The sequence below is a fragment of the Strix uralensis genome, chromosome 1 (genome assembly GCF_047716275.1).
Source record: "Strix uralensis isolate ZFMK-TIS-50842 chromosome 1, bStrUra1, whole genome shotgun sequence".
Lineage (NCBI taxonomy): Eukaryota > Metazoa > Chordata > Aves > Strigiformes > Strigidae > Strix > Strix uralensis.
Window position 1 is genome coordinate 28,066,504 of NC_133972.1, and position 18,977 is coordinate 28,085,480.

General features: G+C 36.1%; 1 protein-coding gene across 1 annotated transcript in view; it reads left to right on the plus strand.

The window, feature by feature from the left end:
• NEK10 (NIMA related kinase 10) overlaps window positions 1–18,977 on the plus strand; it is a 107,064-nt gene that overhangs the window by 23,384 nt on the left and 64,703 nt on the right. Inside the window, exons 19-22 of the mRNA XM_074891781.1 lie at window positions 1,130–1,175; window positions 1,797–1,918; window positions 2,112–2,214; window positions 12,013–12,088. Of these exons, the coding sequence (XP_074747882.1) occupies window positions 1,130–1,175; window positions 1,797–1,918; window positions 2,112–2,214; window positions 12,013–12,088 (347 nt within the window). The remainder of the gene's footprint in view (window positions 1–1,129; window positions 1,176–1,796; window positions 1,919–2,111; window positions 2,215–12,012; window positions 12,089–18,977) is intronic.

Consider the following 18,977-nt stretch of genomic DNA (forward strand, 5'->3'; position numbering starts at 1 on the left):
GGTGAGGCCGCACCTCGAACACTGCGTTCAGTTTTGGGCCCCTCACTACAAGAAAGACATTGAGGTGCTGGAGTGTGTCCAAAGAAGAGCAACGAAGCTGGTGAAGGGTCTAGAGCGCAAGTCTTATGAGGAGCAGCTGAGGGAACTGGGGTTGTTTAGTCTGGAGAAAAGGAGGCTCAGGGGAGACCTTATCACTCTTTACAACTACCTGAAAGGAGGTTGTAGCGAGGTGGATGTTGGTCTCTTCTCCCAAGTAACAAGCAATGGGACAAGAGGAAATTGCCTCAAGTTGCACTAGGGGAGGTTTAGATTGGATATTAGGAAACATTTCTTCACTGAAAGGGTTGTCAAGCACTGGAACAGGCTGCCCAGGGAAGTGGTTGAGTCACCATCCCTGGAGGTACTTAAAAGACGTGTAGATGTGGCACTTAGGGACATGGTTTAGTGGTGGACTTGGCAGTGCTAGGTTAACAGTTGGACTGGATGATCTCATGATCTCTAAATGATTCTATGATTCTATATAGCAGGACTTCCAGCTGCTGTTACTATTTTTGCCTGATCAGTACAATATTGGCCCCTTTTACCTGAATGCTGTCAGTATTGAAAACCTTCTTACCATAGTGTTAGCAGCAGTGCAAATACTTGTTACTAAAGATTCTTACTGTTGGCAGTATTTGAACTTTTTTCAGGCATTCTATAAGTTAAAGTTGTGATGGAACAAAGACTCATCAGTTTTCTATTTAATGAATTCTTGCGTTTAAAATACAGCGAGAAGATAGTCTTTTTTGTAACTGAAAATTAAAAACTCAGCCTGATCATTACCGTTCTTAAACTAAGCAAGCCAATACTTTGATGCAGGCATAATTGCCCATCTTCAAACTTTTTACTCTCTTTCAGTTATTAAGGGGAGAATGGGTAAGAATCATGCTGTATTTTCTTCCTGGCTGCTCTAGTAATGTGCAACGCTCCTCTGTGTTTGGGGTAGCAGTGAAGGTCTACTGCACTGCAGTTCATAAGGAAGTTTGTGGAATCCTTGTGGAACCTTTCCTTCCAATGTGTAGCTAAACATTATAAATACTGTGCCATCAATTTAACTGTTCAAACATCTACATTTCTTTCCTCATTGTAGCTTTATCATCCAAATGTTGTACGTTATTACAGAACCTTCTTGGAAAGTAAGTATAAATGCAGAGACTTACCACCACATAATGAAGAAATAGAAATATATAATAAAACCATTTACAACTTGGAAGGAGTACATCAAATTTGAGCAGCAAATGGTAATATTTTCTTCAAGAACTGCTACAGTTCAGACAGGCTTATATTTCTTTAAAATTGAAAAAAATGGTGAGAGATAATATTTGTATTTATTTACCTATCAGTAAAACTAGATGCAATATAAACATATAGAAAGCATCATTCTCATACTATAGAGTTAAAGATACAAAATTTACAACAGGAATGCTAAGTAGGGAAAAAAGCTGTAGTGAGCAGTAGAATGAATGATATAGATTGCTCAGCCATATTATCTTAATTTTCTTTCTTATAGAGTTAGTTACATGCATCTGCCCGCTGAATGATTATCAGGCTGTGAATTCCTTGTAGTTGCTGTGATATAAGTTGAGGAAAAAATGGAATAACAATGAGTTATAATTAAAATGTATTTGTCTGTACAAATAAATTTTTAAAAAGTAAAAAATAACATCTTTTAAAATATACTTTAATCTCAAATACTCTATTTTCAAATCCCTTCTGTAAATATATAATGTTCTATTAATTCACTGTCTCTTTTGTAGATGACAGATTGTACATAGTCATGGAGCTCATAGAGGGAGTGCCACTGGGAGAACACTTTCACTCGTTGAAGGAAAAGCAACAACAGTTTACAGAAGAAAGAATATGGCATATATTTATCCAAGTAAGGGCCTCATTTTTTTTTTTTTTTGTTACCGGACATTTCCTGCATGTAATTAGTAGCACCATTTATGTTTTTTAGGCTAATAAATGACAAAGTAATGGTTTTTATATAAGGCACTAATATCAGATATGAATTTAATTTTATGCGCTTGTAGTTAAGAATCTTTGTAAGACTCTCTCCGTTTGTTTTTAAGCTTTGTCTAGCTCTTCGTTATTTGCACAAAGAGAAAATGATTGTTCATCGAGATCTCACTCCAAACAATGTCATGCTGGGGGATAAAGACAAAGTTACGATTAGTAAGTAGAACTACTTTACCTGAAGAGAATTTCCCATGATGTATGTGAGTAGAATTTCTTTACTGAAATGGAGGAGATGATTTAGCCCTAAAAAATTAAGCTATAGTTATGCTTCAAGGCCTGTTTTTATTTAAATCAGCAAGAATATTGAGATAACCAGATTAGATAACAAGTGCTAATGAACATACCAAGTACAACCGCCATCTGTTCTACTCCAGTTTTACCATGCAATTGTTTAATATCCATCAGTTGTTCCCAGTGGTCAGCTGCAGTGAGGTGCTATTTGTCTAAGCCTGTAGTAGTGAATATTCTTGATGTATGTTTCTATAATCTTCACAGTGTGGAAGAAGGAGCCTAGGCAGCTTTCAGGACAGGCCTTGAAAGTAGTGTGAACAGTACAAAGTATGACGAAGTTTTACTCTGAGTGAATTAGTACAACTGGGTACACACAGCGAGCCTTATAGGCAATTCAGATACTATAGTTTTTAAAGTTCTCAAAGAACTACTGCATGCTTTCTTACTGCTTGTGCCACAGAACTAAATAAACAATTTGAATACTGCAGAATTGTTGTGAAAATTGTTGAGGCCGCACCTCAATTACTGTGTTCAGTTTTGGGCCCCTCACTCCAAAAAGGACATTGAATTACTCAAGCATGTCCAGAGAAGGGCAACGAAGCTGGTGAAGGGTCTGGAGCACATGTCGTAGGAGGAGCGGCTGAGGGAACTGGGGTTGTTTAGTCTGGAGAAGAGGAGGCTGAGGGGAGACCTCATTGCCCTCTAGAACTACCTGAAAGGATGTTGCAGAGAGCTGGGGATGAGTCTCTCTAACCAAGTGATAGAACAAGAGGTAATGGCCTCAGGTTGCGCCAGGGAAGGTTTAGACCAGATATTAGGAAGCATTTCTTTACAGAACGGGTTGTTAGGCATTGGGATGGGCTGCCCAGGGAGGTGGTGGAGTCCCCATCCCTGGAGGTGTTTAAGAGATGGGTTGACTTAGCGCTGAGGGATATGGTGTAGTTGGGAACTGTTAATAATCAGTTGGGAACTGATGGTTGGGCTGGATGATCTTCAAGGTCTTTTCCAACCTAGACAATTCTGTGATTCTGTGAAAAGTCTTTATGCAAAAATCAATCTTTCTTCTTTAAGAATAGCAGGGAAGTGTAGACATGCACACACCCAACGACAAAACACTCAGCTATATATTTAGTTACTGTTGTTATATAGTAAATACTTACACCTGATGATATACATGCTTAAATTAATTCATTATTAAATTGTATGTGCTGAGAACCTCTGATTCTTAGTAATTATACAGTTTTGAAAGAAGGTAATTTAATGGAGCATTTGTCCCTGTGTGATGAAAATAAATATTCAGAATATTATTTTCAATATCATGTAGTTGTATTTTATATCAACATACTGCCACAGAGGGGCACTCTTGTCTTGATTTAACATGTTTGCCTTATCTCTGGTCCAATCTAGATAGAAAGACATGCAAATGTACTTTCAAATGTAAGATCAAAATTGCCCTTGAAAAGCATTCATATTTCTGTCAAAGATTTACAGGAGTTGAGGAAAATGGGAAGAACTGAAACTTATTTTGACCATTTCTACAGTGATTGATTCAAAACTATTGCAATATTTAAACAAACACCTACTTTATTTAGTACTTTAATTAGTACCAGCGTACACTGAATTTTCAGAGGGAGCTGAAGACCTTTTATCTATTACTTCTGAATTTTACTGAGCCTTGTTGTTTTAGAACCTTAATAAAATTAAGAATAATTTACTTACTTTCCAATAATAGTAAATGTGTACTGTATTGGTGCATGCTGTGGTATTGTGCCTAACTCATACAGTCCGTGTATGCCAAAGACTGGAGCATTTGTGATCTTGATAATTATATCTCACAGTATTTGTGGGTAAGTGCACTATACATTTGAGAATTTCAAGTGGTTCTAGATGAAAGTTAATATAAAATGTCAGAAGAAGGTGGAAGTGTATGCTCAAATATTGAGAAATCTTGTATCTGCCTTTGCAGTGAATTTAACCTATCAGCTTTTACAAAAGAAGGTCTGCTCTAAGACCTACTCAGAACTGTAGTTCTGTGTTTACAAGCTGCACAATCATCCTAAAGACAGAGATTTTCTGGAGTCTTACAAATCTCGAAACTGTCCAAAACTTGTCTTGACCTACCTAGAGTAATATTGCTGTGGACTACCTGTGAAGCACTGTTTTGTGACTGTGTAATGAAGATATAGCCTCCAATGGTCCAAATTATTTTGCTTCATAAAAGAAGCTTGTATAGCTTATAATACTGCTCTTTTTTTCTTTTCCTCAATCAGTCCTTCTGGAAATAGGAACTCTTGTTAATCTTTTGCTATGAGAATCTGCAGGCTGACAATGTAACAAAGGCAGCTTATTCCTTTGTATCTAGCATTCTTCAAATATGTTGTCTTTAGAGAGGTGCCTTAGTTTCAAACTCTCATGGTAGATTTTGATTTAAAAAAAAAAATAAAAATAAAGTGAGCAATAGATTGGACCAAAGTGCTTCTATAGGCTAAGACTTGCATTCTGTACTGTGCATGGCTATGCAGCAGCCCCAACAATGAACTGCTTTAAGAAAGTTCTGGGACCCACAGGTAGGCGTTTCTCACCACGTATGTGAGAACTGAACCACTTGCATTTCAAATCCCATGAAGACTTCTCATGCAGTTTCTGGATTTACGTTGGTTGAAAAGGAAAGGAGTGCATGGTGTGGGAGACATTCCCACCTTGCTGTCAGCACAGAAAAAAATAAACCTGCTAAAGAATTATGCTTGCTCGCCCTGAATTCATGGAGAAATGTTCTACAGGTGGCCCTTGTAGAACAATGCCAGCAGAACTTGGTAGTCAGGGACCTATGGTGAAAGGTGGCCAAAAACTAGAATTCATACAGGCAGAGAACTCTGCAACCAGCCTCACACAATGCAAGATTAAGCTATGAGGGGCCTTTTCTAGTTATGGTTTCTGAATATCTCTGAACATCATCCCGAAGCAATAGTAGGAAGAATTTTTGAATCTGTATAGTCACACTGTACTTTCTTTTTCTTAAATATTGAGTGAGATTAGACACTATCCTTATCCAAGACCTTTGTTTATTGTTTTGTTTTTAAATTTATGCAATATACAAATGAAAATCCTAAACCCAGGAGGTGCTTCATTCTAATCTGAAGATTATATAATTTCCTTTGTGGTTCCCATGACATCTTTTACACGTCAATTAAATCTGAATTATTCCAATCATTTTCAGGCTCTTTTAAGTTGTGTGCTGTTGCAAATGGGAACAGACATTTAGAATCTGATCCTAGACAGGCTAGTGGTGATATAAGATCTCTGTTTCTGACTGTAGAGAACTTTAAGCATGCTGTTGTTATGTAGTGTGTGGAACTGCCCAGCCCACTCATTTGTTCTGTTTCATCTCTGACATAAATTTGATAGGAAGGGGGCCATAGCTACCATCTCTTATGTTGGTACAGCATTTAATCATAATTGGTTGAGGTACAAATGCCACGAAAATATAAATATTAAATCATGTAAACCTACAATTTCATAAAACATCTCATTCTAAATTGGTAGAAAAGTGGTACTGAAACTGTATGTGTCTGGTCTGGTTGAATGTCGGATTTATAATTTCTGACACAAAAAGAAAGAAGTAGAATTTTAGGCACAGCCTGAATGAAAGTCATTTTGCATAGGGCTTTAGAGATTCATTGAACCAATATTATCTGTGGCTCTCAGTTTAATTTGCCCAGCCTTTTTATACAAGACATTGAGAAGTTACAGTTTTATGAATTGAAAATGTGTATCTGCTTTTATTGCAGCCATATTTTACTGCAGCTGTATTTTGTTTCTAGCACAGCATATTTCTGTCTAGAACTCCATAGCTGCATGTTTGTAGGACAAAACAGAAGACTCTGTAGATCACCACTTTTCCATAGTGTCATCTAGTTGCAGCAAGGTTTAGATCTTGATGGTCAAAGAGGGCCATGTGGAATCAGTTTGACACCTTTCAGGTCAAGAAAATCTAGAATTGTGAAGGGTTTAATTAGCTCTTTCAGATGGCATGCTCTGTTTAATGTTTAGTACACATGATACAATGGCAGCAGAAAGGATCTGTATGGAACTGCAACCTAGGATTATATAGCAGCAGAAAACTAGTTTTGAGACAACTCATCTGTCTGATATACTTCTAATCATAGCAGGCAGCCATGAACTGTCAGAACAGTGAAGCAAATGAGACTTGAAAAGTTCAAATAGTTTCTGGATGCTGGAAGAAAGCTACCTGTTAATTTTGTAATTCAGGTTACTTGCTTGTTGAGTGCACTTTTAAAAAGACCTGTTGGCTCTTGATTCTGTGCTATGCCTGGAGAAGCAGTGGCCACGAGATGAAGTGGATATAACTAGTGTCTGTTGTGTATTAGTCACTACTTTCCAGAGTCACTTGGTTCAGTGCTAGTTTTTTTGCAGATTATATGGTTCATTTAACCAGTCTTCATTGTCAGAATTGCTACCCTTCTTACTAAGATTCAAGGAAATGCTTGTAGTAATTAATTTTCAAAGCTTCCATAATAGGCTGAGTGGAATTTTCCACTTGTTTACATTCACACTGTAAATCAAACATTCTGGACACTATTGGTGGATTAACAGCACAATTGCATCTCTTTCTACAAATCTCAGTTCTAGATGTGGATCAATGCTAATGTTCTTAGTGCAGAAGTTACAAGTGTCACAAAACTGACAGTAGACTGAGTTTACGAAGCATTGATATTAGCACACAGAAAGGAGAATAATAGGATAGCTAGAAGGTGCATTTGGGAATGATGAGAAATTCTATTCCCGTTCTAGTGATGAAAAAGAGTAGAACAAGTTTGTACTGTTGTTGATTATCTTGATTTTAGGATATGCTTTTATGGAAAATAAAACTAAAGTTTTATTTTTATCTTCCACATCACTGTAACTCACTAAGTTGCTAACAAACTTTTTTGATTACAGTTGCAAACTTGCTGAAGAGAAGCAAAGTGATTTTCTCTCATCCTGAGCCTTTCAGGGTAGAAGGAGAAACTGTTCAGTGGGGGACACAGTGAAAATCTGACCTGAGTAGGTCTGAAGTTCACATGTGTGGTGATATGATTCATCCTCCTTTTTGCTTTGCTTTTGCTCTTTGTGTGCAAATTTTAGGAAAAATTAATGGCATTTTCAAAAAGGGTTCAAATATAAATTAAGGTAACAAACGTGGAAATATGAGATTGGTGTTGTTAAAGATGTAGTATCTGGAAAATTTTCCTCTTGTTTTTATTATAGAAGATCATTCTACTAGGTGAAATCTTTGGGAAATAAAATGATAAAAGAAAAAGCAAATTCTGTCAATAAAAAGAGAAAAAGCATTGCAGGTACCTAAAATACTCATATAAAGAGACTGCTAAAATATAGAAAGTTCTTGTAATTCAGCTATTATGAAAGCTGAAGAGATCATTCAGTAGGAGGTTAAGATACTAGTCAAGTCAGCCTACTCATTTTTTCATCGTTCTCTCTTCCCTTCATACCCTCTTCCCTGGCCTGTTAATGTTTTCTGAAACGGTCTTACTTCATTATCACTTACTCTGCTGCCCTAAACACAATATAAACAAGTGAAAACAAGTGAAGAAGGGCGTTTCAGAATTTTAAAGGATTATGACTGCATCATTTTGTGTTAATATTTCTTCCTATTTGAGGACTGTCTTGCATGGTTGTTTGACTATTTTTTAATGAATTTAGAAAAACCCCTTAATATTATTCCTGATATACAGAGAAAAAAAACCCTCAAGACTTAATGTTTACAATCACAGTACAAATTCTAATGAAGTATAATAATACTGTCTAGTCACAGTTTATAAAGATCCATTTAATGGTGAAAGTGCGTTAGTTTTTTATTGTCTTTGAACAGACTTAAAAATAATCTTCTTCTTCAATGAAGGATGCCAAGCTTCCAACCATTAGAGGAATTAGCTGTAAAGAAGTAACGTCAGTTGAGGTTACACAGTGGACAAAGCAGCAGAAAATATTACCATGGAAATTTTATTTTAGAAAACTTGTTTGCTAGATTGGTGTACCTGCCATTCCCCTTAGTTTACAAACTCTCATGTATTAGGATGGTACAATAAGTTGTAGTGGTGATATGCAGGTAATTCACATGAACTTGAAAAAATTAAAGTGGTGTTTAAAACTGGAAAAAGTGTCATTTTTCCAAAATGATATACTCAGATGAAAACAACCATTATTTTGCAGCAACAGACAACTCTTTTTTTTTTTGGGGGCGGGGGGGTGTGGGGGTGTGTGGTGCGGGGCAGGTAGATGGATCTTTCCACTGGTGCCATTAAAGCTCCAAGACTGTTTCCTCATGGAAATGCGTCATCCACTAGCATTTTGGTTTTTCTTCAGCTATACTACAAAATAATCATGGTTTCTTTTCTTTTGGATCCAGAAGGGATAATTTTTACTTTTCAGGAAGGTGGGATAATATAACAATCAAAATGAGGGTTTTGTTATTTTTGGGGGATGAGGGAGTTGCCTCTCTAATGCCAGTTTTATTCCTGCATTGCAAGACTACAGAGGGCAACAAGTGGTAGACAGTTCAATGATTTTAGGACTGAAATATCAGGTCTGGGACTAGCTTAAAGCGGCACAAATCTTGCCTAGAAAAAGGTTGAGTTAAACTCATCAAGACACAAGGGCCAGATGAGCTGGTTTACAGAGACAGTACAAGAGAGGGGCAGGACTGGTCTTTTTATGGCAGAGGGTTGCTAGCTCATCTTTCCCGTAGAATCCTGATCTGAATCACTAAGATGGGTTTATCCAACCCCTCTGGGTGGACTGATGCAGCATGCATTTCTGCATCCTGATGCTGGTGGTGGCTGGATGGCCTGCCTATCTGCTCCCTTCCTCCTGTTTTGTGCTGTCTTTTTGCTTTTGCTCTTACCAACCTTTGTTTTGATTCATCTAATTTACTGGTTTACAAAGCTGTCCCTGGGCTTCTGAGTATGATTCTCTAAGGGCTTTTCTTTTCCATTTTTCTCTGGCCATCTTTATTCTACTGATATTTATCATGATATTGTCAGCACTGATACAGTTCCTTCTAGCACGTACTCACAACACTTGTGTTAACTGGTAGGTTGCTTTTTTGTGTAAGTGACAATGGAAGTGCAGGAAAATATTTGGAACCTGTAAGTTTTGTATTTCATTCTGAAATTGGTGAGATTTGTGATCAGATGCATTTGCATTCACACAGATATTTGTGAATTGGTTAGGTCTAGCTTCTAAGGAAGGGCCCATTCCTGTACTTAAGAGCTATGTCTTAATGCTTGGTGTACCACTGAATGAATTAACTGTAGTGAACTGAGATGGTTCAGGAAGAATACTTTCTTTAATAAGTCTGATTTTGAATTTCAGAAGTGACCAATAAGATCATAACATAAGAACTGCAAGATCAGATGAAAGATTTATGTAGGTCTTTCTCTGTGCCAAAAGCTGACACTTGAGTAAAGTTCTTAAGAAGTTGAGCAAGTATGGAGTTATCTTTCTCTCACAATTCCATTCCAGCTTCTAAAGACACACTGCTGTGGTGCGAAGCTGTTTCAGGAAATTGCCAAATACAAATATTTCCAATGGGTCCTCATTAATCAAGCCTCACTTCAAAGCTGGAACAATGAATACCAGTTATTAGGGGTCATCTTTATATTTGGTCGTATCTTCATTTAAGGGTATGGGAGGCAAGCCTCTCACAGTTCTCAGAAATTCTTTCATTTGTTTGTTAGTGATTGTAGCAGCTTCTGGCATCAAATACCAAATGAATCCTGGAGTATTAAAAGTTGTAGATCAATTTATAAGCTGCAGACATATGCCTAAATAAATTAAAAGAAGCAATTTCACTAGTTCAATGCAGTTCAACCTTTGCCAGTTCCTTTTCATTTAATACTGTGTTATGGTCTTAAAAAAGCTAAGAAAAAGCATTTCTGTTTAATGTAAAGGTGATTGTCCTGTGCTCTACATTCCTTAGCTCTGGCAGTGCCAGTAGTGTGTAGGAGCTTCTTGCTAGTGTCAAGACAGTTTAGCAGAATTTGGAAAAAGTTACTGACTGTGAAACAGGTTTTTTTCCCCTCCACTTCTGAGGACCTGAGCTTAAAAGGAAGAGAATATATTTACTCCATCTGGATGATTTTTCCCTTGCTTTCTTTTTCCCAGATAATCACTAATGTTGTATTAAAATAGTCTACTTCCAGAACCAAGACGTCCAGCTCTCCTCTTTCCTTTCCTAAATCTTTCAAGCACCAGGAACTGAATTTATTGATGTAATGTATTAATACTCTTCAACGTATTGATACTCTTCATAGAATATTATGTGAAGGTTTTCTAAGGAGGGAATTTAGAATGATTCACCCCAATTAATTCAGGGAAGTATAGTATCAACATTGCAAAAACTTCTGGTCCTTTTGGGATTAATATTCCCTGGAGTGAACTGCCTAAGACTGTCTTAACTCAAGGGCAAAAGGGAGGCTTCTCAGTCATCCTGTTAATTTAGCATTCTTTCTACTTACATTTTCCAAGCACTGCAGAGCTAGTCTGTCTTTGTACATTTTGTTCAAAGAAAAATGATTTGTGGCCTGGGTACCTAGATTTGGCTTTCTTATCAAAGGCCCTTTCTGAATAAGAGATCTACTCCTTTTCAGAGCCTTGAGGTTCACGCTGAGCAAGAGCCAACAGAAACTAATTTTTCTTACCTGTGTTTCTTCAGATCTGCAGCTTTTTTTGATGAGTAGCAACATTTTGAACTAAAATGTTAATAAACTATCTCACTGTAAAAACAATTGGAATAGGAATGCTATGGGCTCTGTCCAAGTAGAACAGGAGCCTTAAAATATTTTAAACAATATTATTTACCACACAAATCTTCCCAATTCTGAAGTAGTATTACAATACAAAATTTATTAACAGACTTTAAAAAGTACAATGATTTTTCTCTTGCTCTCTGTGCTTGGATTTAAGAAAGTGCAATGTATCTTAGATGCATTGTTGCGTTCAGGCAGCAGTAGAGTACTGAATTGAAAAAATGAACTGTTTGCATGGAATTTAGATTAAAAAGATAATCTCTAAAGACTGGGTGTGACAATTTTGTGAAATTGTCACCTGATAATTACATGAAAGGCAGTTATATTAAGATGATTGCATGATCATCTAAATCTACAGCTTTTGTCACAAGGTAAGGCTAAGATTCACCGTCACTTCTTACCAAATGCAATCTTTGAACATGAACTATTCCGATATTAGACCCCTCCCGTACTTCTTTGAAATTAAATTTCCGAGAAAGTCCGCCCTTCCCAGCTATTATAATTTGAAGGAAATTGAAATAATTGCTAATTTCATTACATTATTTTTTCCATTACTTTGGGCATTAGATCACTGCTTATTAGATACTTAGCATTGTCGTGCAGTTTATTGGAATATATTAATAGAAACCTGAAACTGGTCATGTAGTTTGGATTGGAAGCATCGGAAGTGTGTTTATAATACTTTTAAAGCTGGCAGGCCTAATTCAGACATAAGTTGTTGATTAATGTGGAGATAGGAAGATAGTATGGTCCAGTACTGGGAAATATAAAAGACAAAAAAACCCCCAAACCTCCCTTACACCCCCCTGCAACTTTTCAGCTGTTGTGAACCAGCACTGATTGTCATGCAAAGAGGTTGGTTATAGACATCTGAATCTTTTTTTCTTTATTCTAGCTGACTTTGGTCTTGCAAAGCAAAAGCAAGAAAACAGCAAACTTGCATCAGTAGTGGGAACCATTCTATACTCATGGTAAGTACTCCTGCTTACAACATTCAGTCCAGTGACTACTATCTTCATGGTTACTTTTTTGGAGCAGACAGGCAATTTACAACGGAGTAAGGAACGAGGTGAAAGTTACCTACCCACAGATACTCTGCAGTAGTTAGTTGCCTGCCTATTTTACTGTTGCCTATTCTTGCACATGTGATTACTGTGTGTTAAATTGGTGCAAAATGAAGTAACTGTGGTTGCGTAGTAACTTATTCATTTATCTATATCCTTATAGATAAAGAAATGTGGTTTCAAGTTATAAAAAAAATATGTAAACAATGTAAATTAATTTTAATGTCTTTTAGAATCATAGAATCATTTAAATTGGAAAAGACCTTTAAGATCATCAAGTCCAGCCGTTAACCTAACACTGCCAAGTCCACCACTAAACCATGTCCCTAAGTGCCACATCTACACCTCTTTTAAATAACTCCAGGGATGGTGACTCAACCACTTCCCTGGGCAGCCTGTTCCAGTGCTTGACAACCCTTTCAGTGAGGAAATGTTTCCTAATATCCAATCTAAACCTCCCCTGGCACAACTTGAGGCAATTTCATCTTGTCCTATCACTTGTTACTTGGGAGAAGAGACCCACCTCACTACAATGTTCTTTGAGGTAGTTGTAGAGAGAGATAAGGTCTCCCCTGAGCCTCCTTTTCTCCAGACTAAACAACCCCAGTTCCCTCAGCCGCTCCTCATAAGAATTGTGCTCTAGGCCCTTCACCAGCTTCATTGCCTTTTGTAATTGTGGCTTCGATGTTCAGTTAAATTGTACGTGTGGACAGCTTACCTTCTGAAAAATATTTGAAATTGGTGCTAGTGGATTTGTTTTGGATCAGTAGGCATTTGGTTTTAATAATTGAACAGAAAAAATATTTTCTGAAATCTGAAATTTTCAATGGTGGAAAAGCATGGCACACATTGTTTACAATTTAAGCTTAGTAAATGCATAAATGACTGCTCTAAAATTTTGCCTTAAACAATACATTATTCCATCTGCTGAATGAGCTGCAGTTTCCTTTGGCATCCTATTTGTGAGCAAGCCAAAGTGAGGAACCATATTGTGTTAAACTGTAGTACTAATATAGCTACCTAAATTCCTAGATTACGACTGACTTGTGTTTTGTTTTCTCAAGAGCATGGAATAGAAAGCATTTCCAGTCCGAAAGGTTCCCCTCAATATGTAAACAGTGTATGTAATTGAGAGTATTATATGCACGTCAGAGTGTCTCAAACAAAAGTAGTTGTGGGCAGGACAGAGTATTGGTTTCTTGTATTGCATGATATATAAATAACAAACTTGTCTTTTAATTGAGGTTACTGTATTGGAAACAAAAGGGAGCACATGTAATCTGTTTAAAAATCTAAATTGCAGAAAGCACAATCTCAGTATTCATCTAATAGCAGTTGATGTATTCTGGGCTTGCCATTTAAGATGAGAATTTCTGTTGATTGAAATGCTAACATCAGAAATCAATTAAGGAATTGCCAATCTGTGCCACAGTTCTGGATCTCTCTCTTCATTTGTAAAATTACTAGTTAAGTTTTTCCTACCCTAACTACTGCTTTATTAAGGAAATACGGTTACAGTATGTTCAGCTGAAACCTTGCAGATCCAAATATTCTCCATTCTTGCATAGGCTTGTTCCAGCTTTGCAACTCTTTTTTGCATACAGCTGCTGTTCCCTCTCTTCAGAGTCTCTCTGTTGCTTCTACTCAGTGTTCAGCTTTCTAAGGTCAGAAGTTGGTTTTCTTCTTTTAGAGACTTTCTGGTGCTCTTGTTCCTGCTGCTATACATTGCCAGTTCTAGCTCCCATAAATAAAGTGAAGTTGATTTGGCATCGGGAATAGTAAAAGAAAACTACAATGAATGACACACAAATGAAGGATGTTGGACAGCATGCAGTCTATAATATTGTTTTCTGGTTTTGTCAGAAGTTTTAATTTACAAAATACCTGTCAATATGGAGAAAAATCTAACAGAACATTTTATCCTAAGTAAAACTGGAAGTGGTTTCTTCCTAAATTTCTTCTAAGAGCACTGCACTGGTTGGGGCACTAACAGTATCTTTCTCAGAAGTTTACAGGTATTTTCGATGTCAGTTTTCTTTTCTGCTGTGGTGACCACATGTGATGACCTGCCAGAATGTTTGGCTTGTGTGCTTGTAATAAGTAATCAAATGTTCCAAACTATTGGGGGAGCTTCTGGTGGCTCTTCTGAAATAAGAGGGAGAGTCAAGAACTCAGGCGTTCAGCAGTTGAATATAATTCATGTTGCCATTTTTGAAATTGTTACTTGTGATTTCTTAGTGCCAGAATGATAATAATTGACACTTAATCCCTAGAAATTGCTAAATCCTAAAATGGCTTCAAGAATGAGTCCTCGTAATGTGTTAAATATTCAAGTCTCATACCTTGAAGACTGATGCTTATGCTGCTTCTTAGTGAGCAAAAGTAAGGTGATTGCAAAGCTGCAATTTGAGTGATGCACAATCTGTGAGTGATAGTTTGGGTAGTTAAGTGTAGTAAGAGTTTGGTGTAACTAGTTATGTGCCATCTTTTTCAGCTCCTTTGAAATAATTGGTTTGTTTTTTTTCAGTTATAACTGGGCAGAGCAGCTGTTAATGGGAAGTTATTGTGTTCTTTTAAACAACAGTTACAGCTAAACTGTCTGCAAGTTAGATCAGTCTTTAGAAGTGTCAGGTTCCAAACCATGCCTCAGTGGCCCTCAGGGTCACTGAGTTGTAGTTTTCTTATCCTATCTACATTCACTTCTTTTTGAGAGTAGTGTTCTGTAGCTTTAAATACTTTTTTTTTTTAAATGTTTGTTTATACCACATTTATTATTATTCTCATACACTTTCTTTGTACATGGAAGTTCACATCAGATCTAGGACTTTGACAGTTCTTTTTCTACTTCTTTGTGTAGTTATTTGGATGTAGGCATGAGGATAAAAAGTCACTTACATGTTGCAGTCTCTTACTAAGTGGTCTTTAGGGACATTACTTGTCAGTTCTGCTCCACAGGCAAAATCATGGAAGCAGTGGTCCTTGCCTGTCTGCTGTCAGAAAAGAGAACAAGGATACAGTACTGATGTAATTGTATTTAAAATGTATGCTTGAGTAATATTTAAAATGATAGGCTAAAGCATTAAAGTCTTTCCAATGTCATAATAATTTAAGAATGTTAAAAAGACTTTGCAAACAGCTGAATGCACTGGATGCCACCTTCAAGGTACTCGACTAGTACCGTGTGTGACAGTGGGCTTTTTGATATGGAAACCTGTTCTCAGGGAATGAGATGAAATGATTGAGTATTTTAACACGAGTATGAAGCAAAAGTCAGAGCCTATAGACTTAATTGGTTCTTCGACTAGATTTTTTTTCTGTTTCTTTTTTTTTGTGTGATTTAAGTAGATGTGAAGTGCTATAAAATAATCAAAATATTGGGAATGCATATCTACCAAGAGCAGCAATATTAGTTCCTGCACAAAAAAAAAAAAAAAAGGAAAGGAGGAAGAGAAAGAGCTGTGAGACAGCATTGTCATTTTAGAATGGCAGAAATTGTTTTCTTCTGAATTGACAGGATAATAGTTCTGGGTAGTTTGAGATGCAACCCACCCTTCTTGGAGCACACAATACAGAAACAAAATGATAAATTTCAAAAGTAGTGTCTGTTGCTTATTGTTTAAATTTGGTTGTGCAATGTTATGCAGAGTGGTTCAGATAAAAACATATCACTATATGTACCAAACATGTTTGTATTTGGAGTTGACTGAATCAATTTGCTAATGCAATTTTTCAAAAATTGTGTCATCATAGAATAACAGCAGGCACTGTTTTATGTTTAGAGAGGGGCTTATATAATTATGCTTTGTAATTGTGATGGTTCTTAATTCTATTTCATACTAGGTTTTATTCTACTATTATACTCATTAAATTCCTTTTAATTGGTTATGTCCTTGAATTAAAAAATCCAGTAATGTGTATGTTTAGAATTACACTTAATACATTAAAAATTGAGGAAAAGACTGCTTTAGGGAATTCGTATTGAATTCTAAAGTCTTTTTCCAGCTCATAAGTCACCAGAAACAATCTGGTCCAAGTTAGTGGTAACAGAGTCTTTATTATCCTGCTGTCTCAAAGGTTTTTCCGGAAGAGATGCAGCAAATTGTACATGGTTATAGAGAATGATGTTTCCTTTCATGTATACCTGCCATTTCTTTGTTTCACAAAAAGGATTGTAATTTATGAAGACGATATGTCAAGAACAGATCAAGAGATACAAGTAAAAGTCAGCCGAGTCATGGTTGTGATAAGTGCTTTTGTAGTCATATCTGTATACAGAAATTTTAGAAAAACTCTGGGAAATGAAGTAAACTTTGAGATTGGGATGAGATAGAGAATTCCATCATAATTCCTTGAGAACTTGACTGATCTTGAAAAGCTGTTGGGAAACTGTGAAGAAGAGCAGACCCTCCCCAGGTATCATTAAGAAGTAGGTGAGAAAGTTCCACGTTAGTTGGAGAACTAACTTGATATTTCTGAAATATAATTGTTCTAAAATACTGGAAAACTCATACACAGAACAATGGTATGTAAGATTTGGCTTTTTGTTCTAAAGTTGAAGTGTTTTCTCTTTGTGGTGTTTTGAGGAAGCTCTCATTTTAGTTGTAATTAGAGGTACTATTTTACTTGTGTCCCTCATCTATGCTGTGGAGGAGCAAATATTCCTTGATCTTAGTTTCTGTTTATGGACTACACAGTCAGTCGACATACTGTGTTATGTTACCCAAATTTCTTTTCTAGTACTGGTCACTGCTTCTATTCATAACCATATCTTGTGAGAGCATACATCAATATTGTGATATGATTTAATGCAGAGATCTTCAGTAGCTGTTTTCTTCTCCTTGCTTATTCTAGTGTCATGATAATATTTTCACTTATTTAAAGCATTTTTGTGTTTGGAAGGATAATTTAAGATGAGGGCCTGTGTTATACTTTCATACATACTTAGTTTTTAGCCTGCTTTATGATGCTCTATGATCAAAATTATTATTGGTTTTCCCAGCAGTTCTATCTTCCTCCAAAAATAACCTCAGAACCACTTCACCAATTTCAACCAAATTTAAGAGTTTAGGTTCTTTCAATGTTTGTGAAAATTTGGTGATGGAAAGCCAGTAGAGACACAATTTAATCATCTTGGTGAGAAAAGTTTTTAAGCTCAGCTGAAATGTTATCTTCCAAATAAGCTGTGGTACATGCTGTCATGTGACAGTAGTTTAGTGTGTTTAGATAACCAAGACAATAGGAAACTGAAGGTACAGTGGGGTGAGGGAGAGCGGAAAACCCGTGAAAAACTAGTCTTGTGCTAGTTTTGCCATTCATGGAACAGCTGGCTCCTGGAGAGGATTTGCTGATTTGGTTAGAAAGGTAACAGAAGTTAAATAATCCTTTCAGTATATTAATTCAGCATTTTTATCAGAAGATCTTCTGTAAGTTGATTAGTACAAGTATTCACTCTGAGAATGAAACATAGTAATGAAATGTAAATGTGATAATGTGGTCACAGTTTAGATGTAGGTTTATAATAATGTGTGTCAGCAAAAAGTCCAGTGCAATTGGAGGTGGAATCCACAGGGACAGTATAGCTGAGAACAGGCAGATAATACTGTCTCTATCTGTATGCCACAGTGCAACTCTCCATAGAATGTTGTTTCATTATGGATGTACCATGACTAAAAAAAAAAAAAAGATAAGCTGGGTGAACTTCAAGGAAGAACATTATAAGTAGTTGACAAAGATTACCTTATAGAAAGAAGACTGAATGATTAAAGTTTATAAAGTTTTTATTAAGTAGCATGTTTGTCTAGAAAACTGTCACCTCACATTTGAAATGTACTTAATACTACATCCAGTATTACATAGCATTATATGTGAGAGTAAAACTGGAAATGATGTGAAACAAAGTAAGAAAGCACAAAAATATCTGTATTTATCTCTGGAAAAATGTTTCAATGGGAATGACAGAAGTCCCCACCATAAGACATAACTAGACAGGAAAGAATGCAAAAAAATCTTGGACTAAAAGAAAGCAGGCCACTTTGGAAGTGACATGGACTAGGTCATACCGATGGTTTTTTTTCTATCCTAAGAAGAGAAGAATTGTTTTACTCACAAAGGCTTAGAAGTAGTTTAAAGTCATAGCATAGGTTTTCTTGATGAAAGGCAGTGTGAAATCATGCAAATTCATTTCTATACTTGTTTTCTAACAAGTGAGTGGTGCTGATCTAGCTTCTGAAGAGTTATTTTAATGATTGAAAAAAATATAAAAATAGAAGTATAGTATGTAATAATTTTATAGACTCCATGATGAATTTAAACTGCTATCTTAAAAAAAAGTAATATTTTACCAACAGATTATTAACAGATTATAATCCGACCATGTACTTCTTGGAAATAATTCTTTCTGTAGAACTTGTATAACAATTATTTGAATGCACATTAATTATTATGTTATAATCCCTTTGGAAGAGATGATAATAGTGAATGAACACTTTTTATTAGAATAAGATTAGTCACTTCATCAAACTAATTTATGAGCTTGTAAATGTCTTTTAGTGCAATGTTACTGGTATTTGCTAGAATTATTCTTCTTTAATTTTTCTTTTAAGTAATGAGCTTTGTTTAGATGAACTATGTTACTATGACATTTGAACTGCAGGACTTAGTATACTTTTAGTGGTTTTTTTCTGTTTTTTCCCATTCTCTTCTTAGGTGTCAGCCATATTGGTATCTTGGCAGATCCTTACTATTTCTAAATCTTTACTATTTCTTGTTCTGCTTTCCTTTGCTGCTCAGTATATGG